Consider the following 18688-nt stretch of genomic DNA (forward strand, 5'->3'; position numbering starts at 1 on the left):
GGAGTTGGACAAGTGGTGTTGTCTCATTTAGCGGAAGCTCACTCTGTGAAACAAGGTCACTCTGTGAGCTTAGCGTGCATTCGGGTCTACACTTTCTCAAGGCAGAACAGATAAAAAGCAACAATCCACTGAAATAAGTGTTCTTCACAAACAGATCATTTGCTGTTTGCTTTTGTGCAATGCTGTCATGTTAACTGAACATGCTAGATCCGCTATACAATCTAGTAATGTAGGAAATGTTGTAAATATTATCTGAAGGAAAAGATAACTGTGAGGAAACACATGATGTAGAGACTCTCTCCACTGTGAATGAAAGATCATTCTCAGATATACAAAAAATATTTGTTTGTATCTCTATAGATGGTTAACAGAGAACAGCCGAGATAAGACCCTACTTGAGCATTTTGTCCTTTGGCACTGTGTAGGGTTGAATTTCCACAGGGAGCTGCTCCTTGTTCCCGTGGGCAATAGCCTGGAGAAAGAGTATGAAGACGTAACAGCTACTTAAGAAATGCCTCAGTTTCAGCTGACATTGTAAGAAAATAGCTAATTAAAAGATTCTATTAAAAGAGAAGCTGATTTTTTCAGGTAATCTGCAGGTAAGATGGATAACTGACAAATGTGGATGAACTGACTCTACACAGATGAGCTACATCCCACTCCTATTTTTGTAAATGTCATCATTTCTGTCTAGCTCTTCTTTAGGAAACCATATGTTGGATCACAGCAGGTCAGTTTGAAAATTGTTTACCTCCCAACATATTTTACATCCCCTGCGATCTATAGAGAAAATAATATAATGTTAGTAGATTTCCCCTAGCTGCGACCTCAGAATTTAATACCAAGATACTCATTACAGAAAGATAATACACAACATTTCTATGTAATCATATAACTGTTATGTATAAGCATATGTGCAACCATCAAAATAATGATCTTCATGCACTTACCGCAGATATAATTATATCATGTGATTATAAGACCTAATATATATCTGAGATGTATCCAGAGCACCCTGCTTGTAATGCAGCTGATGGGAAGTACAGCATGAACTTCTGAACCCTGCAGAAGAATGGGCCTTGTACAATCTGAGTTTGTGTGGTCTGTACCCAGCAACAGTAAATAGGGGAAGCTGTTTGGTGGACAGTGTGGAATATTTTAATCAATATTTAACCTTAATAGTATTGTAACCCGGCCATATGTAGGGGGGATGAAAAAGCACAACCTCATTAAATGTGGGTGGGGAATGTATACTAAGGGTGTGTAATGGGTGTTTTATTCTTTTCATTATGTTCTAATTGTTCACATATTATCCTATACTTATTTTCCTATAAGTGTACATTCTGTAATTATGTGATTTCTGAGAACATTGCTCCAGGCAGCTTCTCGCCATCTGTGTACTGAAAAAAACAGGAGGGTTGACCACGTTGTGTATAAAATTTGGGAAACTAAAGCCACACATTAGCAAACTATGTATCTTGTGTACATTTCTGGAAAGGCATATCTCACATAAATGAAAACATTAAAACACAGAAAGGCATTACAATACTTTAGAGTGTGAATAAAATGTCCTGCAGTACAGAAGGGACTTTCTGGATGTACCATAGAGACTGTCAGTGTATATAATAATGAGAGTCTGATATCGCTGTATGCATTTAAGAACTAAATAAAGAAGGACTGAAGAAGTGACTGCACTGAATTTCATCCTCTGAGTCTATTTGTTAAGAATTTCTCCAAGAAATTTGGGGGCTCGTGTGGGATTGCAATATGTCCTCTTTCTCCCAGGTTTGGACCAAAAACCGTGCATGGTGGAGTCTGCGACTCCTGACTGAAAGTCCTCCACCCTGGTCCCATAAGGGAACAGTTTGGAGTGTTGAGAGGCTGGATCTGCTAAAGGAGAGAGGGGTGACGTGATTGGAATTTGAGAAAATTAGAGACCAGGGATGCACTCCTGCATAAGGTAAGAAAATTTTAAAGTTGTCTGAGTAGGGACTCAGAAAGTCAGGGGTGCAAATGGGTGCATAAAACTGGGTAGGCATCTCAGAGAGTCAGGGACTCAAAACAAAAGCGTGAGGACTTAGAATGCAATACTTGGGCGCAGCATTATGAGTGCTTTCAGCATAAAGTCGATAACGAGAGAAGTACCTTATTCTCTCATTATCAGCTGATCTGTAATCAGATGTACAGCCTGGTCGTGACTGCTGTTATGTTTGTGGAAAAACAGGCTACTGGGCGTGAAAGTGCCCATAGCGTAAGATACACACTGAACCACAGGAGAGCACTCAGCGTGACTAATGGGTGAAATGGGTCAGATGCAAAACACACACACTGAAGAGCAGAGAGACATCCAAAAACTACAGGTAGACCAAACAGACATTCTGATCTTAGATGGTGTTGCTGAAACGATGCATTATGAAGAAAAACCTAAAGTAACATTGCTGGTGCAAGGCTTGAAAAATAAATTTCCTTTGCCATGCAGGAGCTTGTAAATCAGTTCTTAGAAGTTCATCAGGAAAAACCTAAAGCAGTGACTCATGAACACATCCTGGTGCATGCGGCTCATGGGGGTTTGTATGTTGATCCTCTAACAGATGCATTTCAAGTTAATGATCAAAAAACAGGGTTCTTAACTCAACACCAGTTTGTGCTATCTGACAGATGTCTAGTAAACATGCTAAGGAGAGATTTATTAGTTGCCTATACCCAACTGCCAAGGGAAAGAAAGATGTCAGACTTGACAGTGATGTTTTTGTAATGGAGGGTTTTCAGCATCCAAGTCACTATTACAGCTTAGACTTAATTACTGAGGGACCAAGCTCAATCACATCAGAGTTGAAGAAATCAAAAGATAACATAGTCCATATTATCTGGTAGCTGCTTCACAGAAACATCTGGAGCTAATAAACCAGGACCAGATGAAGCTTATGAAAAACATTTTTTTCAAAACTACAAACATGTAGGAGCTGCATGTAAATTACAGCCAGAAGAAGAGAAACTCTTCCAAGAGTTGGTTAGTCCTCATGTTTCACTAGCTAAACCACCAACGGCAGAATGGAAATATGGAGGAGGATGTGGAACTCAGGTAGAGGAGACAGTCACTCCCTGGGAACCAGTTCCAGGGAACCCAGGTGTTTATTAGTCTTTCCTAGAAATTTATAGTAGGAAATTTATCTGGAGTACAGTAGCAGAGAAAGCTAAACATCTAACTGTCAAGGAATGAGTAGAGATTTTCACTTTAATTGCAGATGAGGAACAGCAACTGAATGAAGTTGTCATGTCTGGATGTCCTTGTTACTTTTGGGAAGTTTCCAATCTGAACTATAACTGCTTCAACCTCAGCTGGAAATCCTCTTCATTAGGACCACAAACACGAGAGACCACTGAATCCAAGTGCACAGGTGTTCATTCACAAAAAACACAGTACAGACAAGGTGAGTTACGCTAGAGTAAACTACCAATGTTCCTCAAGCTCCCTGCTTTTATACCTATGGTCTAGGGATTCATTCCCCCCCTTAACCCTCCTCCATTCATCTCAAAGTTATACCGTTTACCACTATTAATTTCCCTTTTTTGGATATATTGGTGTATTGCCTCTTAATTCCTTTTTTAAAGATGCTGGGGGAACCACACCCTGCCAAACTCTTACTCTGGGACTTAACGTGATTCCCCCCCCCGTCTTCCATTTCCAATTCTTTATTTATTTCTTGATTACATAAAGTGATAACAGACACTTCCCACCATATAAGATGACAGTCTCTAGGGCTCTCCCAGGAATGTCTCATCTTCACCCATGCATGGTCTTTAGTGGAGAACATTAATCACACTTGTCCTCCTAAGATCTTTTGATCCTCTCCTGTGCTCAGGCCTCTCATTTGATACTTCCCTTTATATGGATATGTTCTTTCAAAGACACACACAGAATACATAGTTTGCCTATGCATGGCTTTAGATTTCAGGGATAATACACAAACTACTGTGAAGGAAATTCACACCTTGGCAACTCGTCTGTCAACTCCCTGTGTGAATGTAACAGTATGTCTACTACCTCCCTGGGTGAATGTAACAGTATGTCTACTACCTCCCTGGGTGAATGTAACAGTATGTCTACTACCTCCCTGGGTGAATGTAACAGTATGTCTACTACCTCCCTGGGTGAATTCAACAAAGACTTTTGACACTGCCATCCTATAACCTGAGATTTGCCTCCTAGTACTTTTTGCCACAACAAGTACCTCTGTGTCTTTGGTCAACTGAACCTGCAGATGTAGGAACAATAAAAGGGAGTAGATCCAGTCAAATAAACACCAAAAAGTAGCACAATTATTTAGTAAGGTTTTTACCTCCAGAGAACAGCCAGATCCTTCTGTATGTAGATGATACATATATAAGAAATGGGTTAACCCCCGACATGTGACTGTGAAAGAGAGGGTCTGCTGTCTGGACATTGAACTGGTCTCAGTTGGTTTCTATCAATGCTAGGTGCCAAGGGAGTTTACATACATAGTCGCCATTATTGTTTACATTCCACCAGAGGTGGTGTCTGCAACGACGTGTAATGTCATCCATGATGTGGTGGATAGGATACAGACCCAGCACCCTGATGCATTCATTGCAATTACAGGGGATATCAGTCTCCTGCTTGACTGACTTTGTACAGTATGTGGGCTATTCAACACGTGGAGAAAGGACATTAGATCTGTTCTAAGCTAATGTCAAAGAAGCCTGGGTAGATCTGATCACAACATGGTCTATCTTCAGACCACATACAGACCCTGTGTGCAGAAGCTATTTGTTACCACCAGGTCAATGACAATGACAATAAACAATAAACCATGGATCACCAGTGACATTAAAGACCTCCCGAACCACAGGAAAAGGGCTTTCCAGGACAGGGATAAGGAGAAGCTGAGGAGTATACAACAGGAGCTAAAAATGACACTGAGGCGAGCTAAAGTGGAGTACAAGAAAAAGTTGGAAAAACAGCTGGAGAACAATAATACCAGGGGGGTGTGGAGAGGGGTAAGGACCATCACTGGCTACAAAATGTCTAAGGCTGCTCCTTCCACCATTACCTCTGAGGCTGCCCTCTCCACATATTCAGCTGTCTCCTCTATCTCTGCAGCTGCCCCCTCCCTCTCCAACATGGCAGATGCTCCCTCTACCTCCACTTATGAGGCTGCTCCCTCCACCCCCACCCTGTCTAACTCTATTCTCTGCCTTATCTTAATCTGATGGATGGTTGACACTGCCCTCACCTCAGAAAGTGTTTCCTCTTTATTCATATGCAACTTTGGTTGTACCGAGCTATAAAACGTTCAGCCTGGCTGTGCCTAGCCAGTGACTTAAAAAATTGATTTAAACGCTGAAGTTCGTTGTCTGAGTCTATTTGTTAAAGATTTTGCCAACAAAATGAAAGTAGTGAAACTGTCATACTGGATGATTAGTAGCAGAGGGGGGCAGTGGAGTCTTATAGGTGTGACTGTAAATCTACTGGTTTCAGCAAAAGTATGCAGAAAACAGAATTAAACGTTCACTCTGACTAATAGTTTGTAAAAAAAAAAAAACAAAACAAAACAGATCTTAAGAAATGCAGCAGGTTTCTCCACCTAAAAAGTATAACTGTAGGTACGGTCGCAAAAGGGCCCCATTTTTTATGAATGCTGTATGTGACACTCAGGATCACACAGGTTTATTTGTAACTGTTGAAACTGCATAATAAACCTTTGGCTCAGACTTTGTCAACTTCAGAGTTTGATTTTAAACATTGGAAGAAAAAGAAGAAAAACAGTGTCAGTGAGAGGTTCAATGGCTGCACTCGGCATTGGCCCGAGAATTCTCCATGACAGTAGTTATGAATCAGATTGTTAGACTGATGTCATGGGCGCCTTATTTCCCCCCTTTTCCCTCTCGTGTCTTTTCCCCTTTTCCTTCTGTGTTTGTCATCCTCGTCTGCTAAATTGTCTACATGTGTGCGAGGCAAGGTGGCACTCCCTTCAGTATTCATCCCCACACAATAGAAGGGCTGGATCATCACCAGTCAACTGCCAGTTTGTTAGACAATCTGCCTACTCTGTAGTAACTTACTTTGCCTTTACACTTTAAAGACATTTACTTTTACTTCCCGAGGTTTTTCCGCAGGTTGCCATCTCTGCCTCAGCAACCTGCGTCTCTCACCAGGTAGCAGTCTCTTTCCCTCGCCTCAGTCCAAGCTGCCCCTCTTTCCACAGACCGAGACATCATTCGCCTCAGTCCGAGCTACTCTCCTTTCTTGGACCAAGACGCCATTCGCCTCAGCCCAAGCTCTACTCCTTCCCTGCCACTCGTCTCGTCCGTCCTTAATTCTATTAATAAAAATATTTCTTAAACTGTATCTGCGGGTGGGTCCTCCCTCAAACACACACGACAGCCACCAAATAACAACTGATCATGAAAGCATTAATAAATCTTAAGTGACCTCATAAACAACTACTAATAAAGTCATTATAGTGGGAGATTTTAACATTCATGTTGAAAATAATAGTCTCAGCACTGCATTTAATTTGATATTAGATTCAATTGGTTGAAAATTGGACTTTGGACTTTCAATTGGACTTTTTATTCAGACAGTGGGTGCTTTTTTACTTGCCGAATTTACCACCTGGACACAGGACACAGAGAGAAGCGCTATTAAAAATGCCACCCACTGTTATAATCACACCCTTGATCCTGTTCTGACATACGGCATCAAAATTGAACATTTAATAGTTTTCCCCCAAAATCCTCTTTTGTCAGACCATTCTTTAATAGTTACCCCGGTCCCAGCCCTGGGACCAAAAGATCATCGGACAGATTTGAATAAAGCTTGTCGGGCTTTATTCAAATCTGGTCTATATCTATATATCAAATGAAAGGACAAAGTCTCACGATTCAAATGGTATAGAGCAATTTAGGATTGATTTATCAGAGTGACAACAGTTTAACAGTTTAACAAGAGTGAAAATATTCCAATATGACACGTCCTAACTTTGTTGACGTATAAAGAGCCACACGTACTGAAACAGCATATGTTGCATATTTTTTTTTGTTAGAATCCAGGGAACATAGTGCATCCATCTTTTTAGTCCAAAAGATGTAGTATCCCTGAGTAAATCCATAAAACCATCGTCCTTTAATCCGGTTCGTTTTACGGTTGATTTCACCGTTTATTCAGTAAAGACTGGCATAGCAAGCTTCTGTGAAGCACATTAGCTCTCAATTAAACATGTTTGTTACGTTTTAAGCGTAGGTAAGTACGAAAACCAATTGGAATCACCACTGAGAGCAAAACCCAGTAAGGGAGAGGACAACTTTTAATGACAGTAAAATCAGCCAGTTGCATTGTTTGTCAATGATGACTGACATATGTTGTAGCCAATGAAAAGCCCTTTCCAACAATGTATCACACTGTATTGTGGGGGGGAGTCATATTTCATATTTTACAGCGTGAAATAATAAACTGGAAAAGTCTTTTCCTTTAAACAACAACAACAAGGTCATCAATATAACCCTTAAAACGTGTGCAAAAATTAAGATAGATACTTTATTCATCCTCCATGGGGGGAATTCAGATTGTCCAGCAGCTCTTATATATACACTTTACACAGAAATATCACTATATACAATAAACAGATAAAGGCACCCAGTCAATAACATACAGTATAGCATAAATATCACATCAACTGTTACTGTTAAAAAGCCTAATGACTGTGGGGACAAAGGCTCTCCTCAACCTCTCAGTTCTGCAGCACAGTGAGATGAGCGTCCCACTGCAGCTGCTTCTCTGTTTAGTCATGAGGGGGTGTTTATTATTGTCCATTATAGAAAGCAGCTTCCTCCACATCTGCTGCTCTACCACAGTTCTTAGAGGGTCCAGCCCCGTCTCTAAGAACTGGCCTTTTTCACCAGTTTGTCCAGTCACCTACAACCCAACTGTGGCATTACTTTATTCATTCATTAATATTAATTAATTATTAATAACTTTTGAATTTGAAATAATGGATCAAGCAGCGTTTGGAAGAAAATTCCACTACAGCAGATGTTTATCTGACAACGCTGTTAATAAATTTAAGAAAATGATTTCATCTTTATTTACATCAATCCTACTCCCTACCAAATTGATCATATTGTTGACAGTGCTGTAACCTCACTGCATGAAACTCTTGATTACTGTGGCCCCTCTGAAAAAGAAGTGAATCAGAGGAGATTAGCCCCATGGTATAATTTACATATTCGTACCTTAAAGCAGGTATCACGAAGGCTGGAAAGGAAGTGGCGTTCCACAAATTTAGAGGAATTTTTTTCTAGCCTGGAAAAACAGTCTAACATATAAAAAAAGCTCTACGTAAAGCCAGCCTAGTCTTGATCCAGGAGTCTTGGCTAATTATAGACCAATATCCAACCTACCATTTATTTCCAAAATCTAATCTAATGTGACCACTTACAGAAATGAACTATTTGAAGATTTTCAATCAGGATTTAGAGCACATCATAGTACAGAAGCAGCACTGTTAAAAGTCACCAACAATCTTCTTTTAGCCTCAGATGGTGAACACCTTATGCTTCCCTTAGCCAATGTTATTAGGAAGTTGTATTAATTACCACTGCTATGCAGATGACACTCAGTTGTATCTATCTATGTGTGGTTAACACAAACCAGTTAACCAGACTTCAAGCATATCTAACTGACATAAAGGCCTGGATGACCAGTAACTTTCTACTTTTAAATTCTGAGAAAACAGAAGTTATTGCATCTGGGCCTAAAAACCTCCAAAATAGCTTTAAGATAGCTTTAAGACTATGCATGGAGGAAGAAGGGACTTCCTGGATAAGCCTTAGAGACTGTCATTGTACATGATGGTTCGAATCTTGGGTCCGGCAGGAATTGTCGGTGGCACAGAGTGAATAGCCAGCACCCTGTCCACCTTCAATACCATGACTGAGGTGGGACCCCTGAGCAAGGTGAATCAACCCCTAGACCATAAGTATAAAAGCAGGGTGCTTGAGGAACATTGATAGTATAGCCTGAGGAAACTCACCTTGTCTGTACTGTGTTTTATGAATTAACACCTGTGCACTTGGATTCAAGACTCTCTCTCCTGTTTATGATCCTAATGAAGAGGATAGCCAGCTACACTTAGTGAGTTTGATGTAGTTATAGTTTAGTCAGATTGGAAACCTCCCAAAAGTAATAAGGACATTTTAGGAGATGCACACTTGGTGCCTGGAAGTCATGTAACCACCTCCAGATATAAATTAAAGTGTTCTGAGCGGGCTCGGGGCTGCAGCCGGGGATAGCACCAAGTGTGCATCTCCTAAAAGTCACGAGCTCAACCTAGAACAAAGAAAAGAAAGTCTCTGTGTAGATGTTTGATTAGAACCAACATTTATTGGTGTTTCCGCCCGGTTTCCAATACAGCATCAACGGTGAAGAGGAGGACAAGGACGCTGGAAAACTGTGCACAGTCGGTCCCATAGGGGATCGAGGAAAATCCACCCTCGTGAATTCGACGGGAGGTCGGTGTCTACTCGCCTGAAAAGATCCTCTTCACTTCTGCTGCTTGACGGAAGCTGGACAAGAGACGTATCTGCAGAAATAGGTGAGCTGCGTTGACTTCTATGTCTGGGACATAGCAGTGTCTGGGACACTAGAAAGCAGCTGCAGAGTTCGTCAGGGACGAAACCTATGTCTGGGACATAGCAGTGTCAGGGACACTAGAAAACAGCTGTAAGTTCGTCAGGGACGAAACCTATGTCAGGGACATAGTGTCAGGGACACTTGAAAAGTAAAATGTGAGTGAATGAGAACGTGTGATTGATGGTAGTTGACGGACTATTGTCGGTTGAATAGAGCAGTGTCACTACCTATTTAAACTGTGTATTTTGTTGGGCACAAGTAAAAATTGAAAAGTTGAGTGTGGTGGACGGCTGTATCCGCAGGTAATTAGTACCTGTAGAAGCTTGATACAGTGGACGATCCCCGCGCTGTTGTGACTGATCGTTTGCTTGTGCCAAAGTTGCAACTATGGGAAAGGGGAACAGTAAACCCCAATTAATGGGGGATCCTAAATTTATGAACACTTATTCTCCTGGATCAGCGAGATATTTAGGAGAATGGAAGAAAAAGTATGAGTTTCCTGGAAAATTGGAAACCTGCGCATGCGATAAATTGGTAACTCAGTTAAAAGCAGAAATGGCCATAGTAGAACCTAGGAAAATTGATAAATTTAAATTGCAGCTCATTGAGGCAGTAAAGTGGCAAGAGCAAGCTGAGAAGAGAAGAGATAAAAGTCCCTCATAGCAGCCCTCCAGGAGGAGCCAGCTGATTTTGTAGGGCGCCCACAAGCGTTAATTCAACAAGAAGAAGCAGCGGCTGCTGCACCTGTGACGGGGGCAGCGAAGGCAGCCGCGATCCCGCCTCCTACGGCTGGACCTGCCCTAACCAGTCCTAGCCACACTAGATCAGGAAATCTGTATGGTCCTTTAATTGATGAGGTCCAAGGACTGGCAGAGGCCATGTCAAAATTAAGCCCGTTTAGGGACCTCCAGGGCGATGGGTCAAGGATGGGGCCCCGTCCTGATCCGCCGCCCTGGCCACCATTGATCGACCCAGCCAGCATCTTTCCAGCCATAGAGGTGCCTAACCCTCATTTTGGAGTAGGGAATGATAACAGGCCCCTTCTCCTGGTAAGGAGACTGTGGTCTTGTAAGGAGCTAGAGGATGCAGTAAAAGGGCTAGGGGACCCCTTCGCTAATGTTCGTCAATGGATTGTAAATTTGCAACAACTTAGACAAACTTACAATTTGGACGGGCAGGAGATTGACTCAGTGTGCAGGAAAGCTTTAGGACACAGATATGGAGGAGTGAGGGGAGGATATACAGGGCAGACTCCAGGGGGGGAAGTTTTGGCCCCCGGAGACCCAGCCTTAGACAACCAAGTTACATTGTTGACAGATAGAGTAAAAAATGCATTTGTTAAACCTCCTGATTACCAAGCTATTGCCCAATGTAAACAAAAAGAAGGTGAGGATGTGCAGGACTATAGAGGACGGCTAGAGGAAGTGTTTAAAGCAAACAGTGGTTTGGATCCCTCTGACACTGTCGCTTCCCCCTATCAGCAACAACTGAAGCAGGCCTTGCTGAGTGGGTTTCTTCCGTCCATCACTCACCACATCCGAAAGCTAAATATTAATACACCCACAGATGGAGTGACTCAAATAATGAATTATGCACAGCATGCCCAAGACTTACAGAAACATAAATCAGAACAACAATCAAAAGCTGCAGTGTTTGCACTACTGGATGTCATGAGTGACAGGGGGAGAGGAGGTCCTTCACAGTACAGCAGGAGAGGATTCAGAGGAAGAGGCAGAGGTAGAGGGAGCTCAGGAAGAGGTTCTGGAAATAGGAAATGGAAGGATGATGTATGCTATAATTGCGGTAGACCAGGACACTATGCCCGTGATTGTGATGAGCAGAACCAGAGCTCAGGGAGAGATGAAGGCAGACGATCAGAAGAGTATAGGAGACCAGGACCTTTTAACCCCCAAGCATGACTAGGCCCCACTGTAGATGAAATGCTGGACCTTGAAGAAATTGTAGACACTTATTATAGTGCAGAAGGGAATAAGGTAATGCCCATTAGAATGCTAAAAATTAATGGAGTGAAAATAAAGTTTTTGTGTGACACAGGAGCAGACAGAACAGTTTTGAGGGATAGAATTCCTGGAGTGACAAGAGGTGATAAAAATATTTTTGTAAAATCAGCGAATGGACAGGTCACCCCTTGCAGTTTCTCCCAAAGTTTTATGATTGAGGATGAGGCATCTGGCTTTCAGGAAAAGGTAATGGCAGTTTTGTGTCCTAACTGTCCTGTGAACTTATTGGGCAGAGATTTGTTGAGTAAGTTAAAAATATCTCTAGTACCTACTACTAACGGGATGGCAGCCATAGGCCCGGGGGAGGAGATCCCCTCTTACATAGTGCTGAAACAAGGGGCGTCACATTACTGGTGGTCCCTAGATCTGCCCATGCCTGACCCTGGACGCACAGGAGAGCAGCTCCTGCGCCTGCTGCCTGATCCTCAACCACCACACTCAGAAAGCCTCTCCCCAGAGCAGATGCATGTCACCCTCTATTATAAACATACCCCAGGTCCAGATTTTGACTATGTACGGAAGTTTGAGAAGTTAGGGCCACAGAGAATAACGCTTAGGACCCTTTATACTGATAGGAAAGGAAAGGCAGTCTGCTCTGTTAGTCTTCCTCCAGAAGCTAAGCGCCTCTTGATGGGATGGTCACCTAATCCTCACTTGTCAGTGTCTAAGACGAATGACATGTATTGGGAGGAGTTAAAGCAGTTTTTGAATAAAGCTGAGAGTATTTGTGATTGGCATGAGGATGAAGAGGGCTGGTTTAGTAATAGTGTGGGAAGCTGTTTTTACAAAAACTTAAATTGGGTTGTAACGGCCACTCCCCGTGCTCACATGGGGGAGGATGACCGAGAATGAGTGTTACTTCTGGAGGAGTTAGATCCGTGTTTGGCTGAGGTGCCTGACAGTTTCTGGTCTCGGAGCAAAACTGATGTAGGCCTAATGACCACAGCTCCCCTTAAACCAGACGCGCTTCAGGGAATCAGGCCGGTAGTACAAGAGATGCTTGATGCAGGGATCCTGGTGAGAGCACCAGAGGCTCAGTGTAACACCCCTATATTCCCAGTGAAAAAGGCTGATGGGAAGAGTTGGAGGATGATTCAAGACTTAAGGGAAGTAAATAAAGCAGTTGAAAGTAGGGCCCCGTGTGTCCCAGATCCTCACACTCTGCTGAACCATATAAAACCTGAAATTAAGTGGTTCACGGTTGTGGATCTCAGTAATGCTTTTTTCTCTATCCCAGTACATCCAGACTCACAGGGATGGTTTGGGTTCACCTTTGAGGGAAAGAAACTTACCTACACCAGGTTGCCACAGGGTTATGTTGATAGCCCCACTATATTTGTATTAGAATTGGAAAATTGCTTATCTACATTCCATGTGCCTTCACATAGCCAAATTTTGACCTATGTGGATGATATTTTAATTACATCAGACACTCAGCAGCATAACAAAGACACGGCGATAGCACTGTTCAAACATTTAGAAAAAACAGGCAACAAAGCATCTCCAAAAAAGCTACAGTGGGCTGCTGCTGAGGTTGTATTCCTGGGTCATAAACTAACACCAGAAGGCAGAGCCCTGACTGAATCCAGAAAAGCAGCGGCGCAGGGACAGTTTGGAAAATGTAACCTATACCTCATGGAAGACGTGAAACAGCCTATAGATCATGCAGTACTTTCAGACATGCAGAAAAGAGCCCCACCGGCTGAACAGCAACTCTGGCTCAAAGAAGGAGCCATAATTGAGCAAGACCTTTTTAAAATTAAAGACAAACTTTGCCTACCTAGAAGTCTCTATCATACGGCAGCTATTTTGACGCATGGGCCTTGCCATGTGTCAACAGGAGGGATGGTATACGCAGTGGAAAAGTATTTTCATGCACCAGGTTTCAATAACTACTCAAAAAATTTTTGTAAATCCTGTTTGACTTGCTGTAAGCATAACCCACAGGGAAATCTCAGACCAAAGAGAGGGAGATTCCCCAATCCAGACTATCCATTCCAAGTTATTCACATGGATTTCATAGAGTTGTCACAATGTCAGACATACAAGTATTGTCTTGTTCTGATAGATGCATACTCTAAGTGGGTTGAGATTGTGCCTAGCAAAACTGCTGATGCACTGACAGTGGCCAAAGCGCTGTGCAAAAGTATAATCCCAGATCATGGGATTCCACAGCGAGTCTACAGTGATAATGGTCCACATTTTGTAAATGAAGTAGTTACGCAGATGTCTAAACATCTGGGTTTTGAGTTGAAGAACCACTGTTCATACCATCCCCAAAGTGCAGGCCTGGTAGAAAGAACTAATGGCACTATAAAGATGAGACTGAGGAAAACTATGGAGCAAACGGGAAGAACATGGGTGGAATGTCTCCCCCTGGTGAAAATGTATATGAGGGTCACGCCAACAGACAGAGGCCTGACCCCGTTTGAAATCCTTTATGGAAGATCTTTTACACTTCCCATTTGTGACAATGTGTGTGAAAAACCTCAAGGAGAAATTACTCTAGCTGAATGGATGAGCAAGATGTTGCAAACTAGAGAAGTTATGAGTGCAAATAATCTGCCAAGAGATGTTTTGTCTCCACAGGTGCAGAGAGTCAAGCCTGGTGACCAAGTCCTGATAAAGGTCATCAAGAGGAAGACCTGGTCCACTCCCAAGTGGGAGGGGCCCTATACAGTGATCCTGACCACTCCCACTGCAGTGAAGATTCAGGAGAGACCTACGTGGATTCATCAGAGCCACTGCAAGATACTACAGCCACTAGGAGCCGAGTAAGGTGGAAGTCGGCCGGTATCAAAACCCTTGGCTGCTGAAGAGACCATCTGATCCTTACTCCCAGCTATGGCTCTCCATTGGCTGATTCTGTGTCTAGGGACACTAAGTATTGTCTGTTATGTAAGCACAGAGGTGACTGTAAATACCACTTGCTCCCTGGTCGAACGCCTAATACAGCGAGCATTGGGCCCGGTGGAGCAACAGGTGGATCAGCTGTACCCTCTCCTCACAGCCTTGGACCACTCTGATGAAGATGATAATGAACAGTTTGTGTAAATACTGACTATGTGTAACTGATTGTGCTCTGATAGAGGACCAGAGGTGGTCGCCCAGGAGCCTGGGGGCCGGTTGGGAATTTTTCCTTTACAGAAGGTTTTCGCCCAACCCCTCACAGAGCCTTGCTTCTCCAAATCTTGTTTAGTCATAATGACGAGTTTCCAGAAAATCCCAAAAGGAAGATGGAAAACTCTGATACTATGGTGAAAATGACAAACAGGAGGGAAATGTTAGAATAAGGGCATTGTAAATTGCTAACTGTGTTATGAGAATTGTCATTTTGCAGACAGATTTATGTAAAGGGTGTAACCAGGCATGTCATAGTTGAGGAAACCCAGGTTTTCTGTGCAAATCACCAAGACATGTAAATGTATGGACGTGAACTTTGTATGAACTCTGAAGTTAACCTATGTTTCAACTCTCCCCTATTGTGTAAAGTGAGACGGTGCCTGGAAGTCATGTAACCACCTCCAGATATAAATTAAAGTGTTCTGGGCGAGTTCGGGGCTGCAGCCGGGGATAGCACCAAGTGTGCATCTCCTAAAAGTCACGAGCTCAACCTAGAACAAAGAAAAGAAAGTCTCTGTGTAGATGTTTGATTAGAACCAACAGACATCTGGACATGACACAAGTGACTCTGAACCATCCGTTATTTATGCTGCTATAGGCCAAGACTGCCTGAGTCTTGTCTTTGTTGTTTATTTTTGCTGTTCTTTTCTCTCTCCTCTCTCCCCTCACCCCAATCGATCGAGGCAGATGGCCGCCCAAACTGAGCCTGGTTCTGCTGGAGGTTTCTTCCATTAAAGGGAGTTTTTCTTCTCTACTGTCACCAAGTGCTGCTTATAAGGGATTTGTTAAGTTTTGTTTTTGTTTTTTGTAAAGTGCCCTGATATTATTTTATTGTGATTAGGTGCTATACAAATAAAATTGAATTGAAGTGAATTGGAATGAATTGAATTAAAATAGGATTGTCAGGGACATTTGAGGAGCAGGGTCTTCACGTGACTGGAGGTAGAGGAGATACCATCTTATCACCAATTTAAAAAGAACAAAATGCGTCTCCTGTCCCTTAGGACTGTGAGAGAAGGTCTAAAAACCTCCTTGTTGTTCTTTGCTACCAGTTGCTCTCTAGACAACTCAGGTTTGATGTGTCTCCATTTCTGTGATGGTGCATTAAATCTTACAGTGCAGTATGGAACACATTCCTTAAGCATATGGGTATCCACTTCAATTGTGGTGAGGTCAGAAAGTGTAATTGACCTCTGGAAAAAAATAAAAATAAAATCCACCACACGCCCCAGGTTTTGGCATTCCAACTAATCTTTGTGGTAATGCTACAAGTCTAACTTCTCTCACTCATGCCATGTTTTTTCAAACTGGTAGCCATCACCTCATAGTATGAGTCCAGGGGCTCATTGGTGGCACTGTTGACTTCAAGATCTGCAGGTATCCATGGTAACAGACGGCATTTCCTCACCAGGGTGTTTGTTTCTCCATACGCATAATCACGGGTTACTTCATCTGTGGAAGCAATAATAAGATACACAATTCTTATGTGTGGAAATGTCTCTCCATAATGTCTAATGTCCTTGTTCAGGTTTATGGAAGACAGAAGTATTCAAATCGTAGATATGTGCGCGTTTGTGTATTCACCTCCTCTCTGCAGGTCCTGCAGAGGCCAGAGTACAGTGTAGGCCAGCTGGCCCTGGATGTAGAAGAAAGGAGCCATACCACAGCTGGGCTGGTCAGAGTGCTGCACCTGAGCGCCAAACTCATCCATGATGTACCACACAGGAACCTTCTCCTCTGCTGACTGCACATGAAAACAGGAAGAGAAGAGTGGACAAAAAGAGGACAAAGAAACAACTATGACTATGTCCATGAACTACACTACATTTAGCAGACTTACACAGTGGATTCAACCTTTACAAGAGTAAGGAACAAGGGCTATTCAGTTCTTTGCTAGAAAGCCAAGCAGAAAAACCTTCCCCCAACTTCCACACAGCCATACGACTCTGCAATCATCACCTTTGATGAAGAAAATGGAATCACTGATGGACCCCTTTTCAGCATCATAGCTCTGCAAGAGTTTCTACTTCAGACATGGATGGGAGACATCCAGACAAACTGACCGGCTTTAATGGGATATAATCTGAACAAGTGTAAACTCAACATATAACGTTATTATCTACCTCAGCAGTGTTATTCAACAGTAGATGTTTGTGTGTAACATATAACAAGGACAGACTGGTATACATGTAAACTGCCTGTCTGTTCCTGCAGTTACCCTTATTAACTTTGTAAACTGCCGGTTCTTGCAGTCACATGCAATAAATATACAGTCTTAGGGGGTCCTGGAAATTTTGGTTTTCTGTAGCTGACCTGAAAATATTGGGGTCACATAATTAGTAGCTGACTTTTACACCAAAAGAATGCAAAGAGGCAGTTGAGTGTATAAAACACCAGTTTTATGGAAAAGGTCAGGTGGTCAGGCAACACACACGTGACACTAATATTTCCAAGAGACATGCTCAAAAGTGGGACCCTAATATTAATAAATCAGGCCGAAGGAAACACCAGAAAATTGGAGGAGTGGATTTAGAATTGATTTACACAATAAACCTTTCGCATCTCACTTCGACAGACCTGAGAAAGAGGATAATGTTTGGCAGCATACCCCCTGAGAGAGCTGGTAAGTCAGGTTATATTTCCACATGTGCTCTATCACCACTTCCACTGTGTCTGAGTCAGGGACCTCGCCATGGAAATCCACCCCCATCAGAGCAGCCATTCTGGGTAGCAGCCCTGGGATCTGCTCCAGCTGCTGCCGGGCATGATCCACACGGTATGTCCAGGCATGGTCCACCAGGAAGATGCTGCAGGAAGAAGGAAGTTCAGAAGAAAAGAACTCAGAAATACAAAAATCTTTCCAGAGCTTTTTTTTTTTTTAGGTGGGACCACCACAATTATTTCAGTGGCACCATTGTCTCACTCTGCTGCAAGATTCCCCAAAGATTCCCCCTTGGGACAGCAATGCTCTGCACTGCTGGCTCCACTGAATGTGGAGGGTAATTTATGGCAAAGTTTAAATGAACACCATGTCTGCCTTCAGTATGCAGGTTAGATAAAGCTGTTGTAAATGAACTGGCTGATGTCAATAGTCTGGATCAAAAGACAAAACTCAGAAAACCAGTAGAGCACAGCAAAAAAAAAAAAAAAAAAAAAAAAAAAAGATTTTCTTCCTATGAACTGTATGACTTCCTCAGTATGAACTTTGTTTTGAACCTGCTTGTCCTTGTTTTGCATTTTTGTCTAGAACTCCTTGACAATGAACTTATTAACAAAACTACTACTGTCAACTGTCTGCTCTCAGGGACAAAGACAAGTCTAAATTGATTCTGACAGTATCTGTACCCATCCTGATAATAGCCTGTCAGATAAAACTCACTATGCCCTTTGTTGTCTGTCACTCTCCTGCAGACTGCTTTACCGCTGCATCATCAATGGGATGGGTTTACCAGCAGGAGTACAATTTCAACAGGCACCAGACTGTGGAAGTTGTGTTTAACAGCATAAATACGGTGTGCCTGTGACCTTGTTAACCAGTGCGGGTGGAGGGGAGCATGATTTCAACAGAAGTATGCAGAGAAGAAGGATTTCGGTACAATACCTCAGTTCTCTTTATTTTCAGATTCTCCATGTACACACTGGCGCACTCACCTGTTCGGCTCCGAGACCTGCAGTCCACTCTCCCGGGTCACAACCACTTTACAGCGGATCACTTGGAAGGGATGGTCTTTCTTCTCTTTGTTCCCTCCATTTACCCTCTCCTCGTCCTCTTCTTGGAACTGCATGATTCCGAAAACTTCTCCAGCATCATAAATCTACGACATAAAAAACTCGTCTATTCTCTTATGCCATCACCAGACCCCATTGAAATATTTGACCATTTAAAGTTTGC

At 42.6% G+C, this 18688-nt stretch overlaps 1 protein-coding gene across 1 annotated transcript in view; it reads right to left on the minus strand.

The window, feature by feature from the left end:
• Nucleotides 1-18688, minus strand: part of ttll12 (tubulin tyrosine ligase-like family, member 12) — a 31800-nt gene that overhangs the window by 12389 nt on the left and 723 nt on the right. The window contains exons 2-6 of the mRNA XM_026327035.1: nt 18448-18611; nt 17405-17603; nt 16381-16540; nt 16118-16248; nt 396-472 (exon numbers count right to left, since the gene is read on the minus strand). Coding sequence (XP_026182820.1) covers nt 396-472; nt 16118-16248; nt 16381-16540; nt 17405-17603; nt 18448-18611 — 731 coding nt within the window. The remainder of the gene's footprint in view (nt 1-395; nt 473-16117; nt 16249-16380; nt 16541-17404; nt 17604-18447; nt 18612-18688) is intronic.

This window comes from Mastacembelus armatus, chromosome 23 (genome assembly GCF_900324485.2).
Source record: "Mastacembelus armatus chromosome 23, fMasArm1.2, whole genome shotgun sequence".
NCBI lineage: Eukaryota > Metazoa > Chordata > Actinopteri > Synbranchiformes > Mastacembelidae > Mastacembelus > Mastacembelus armatus.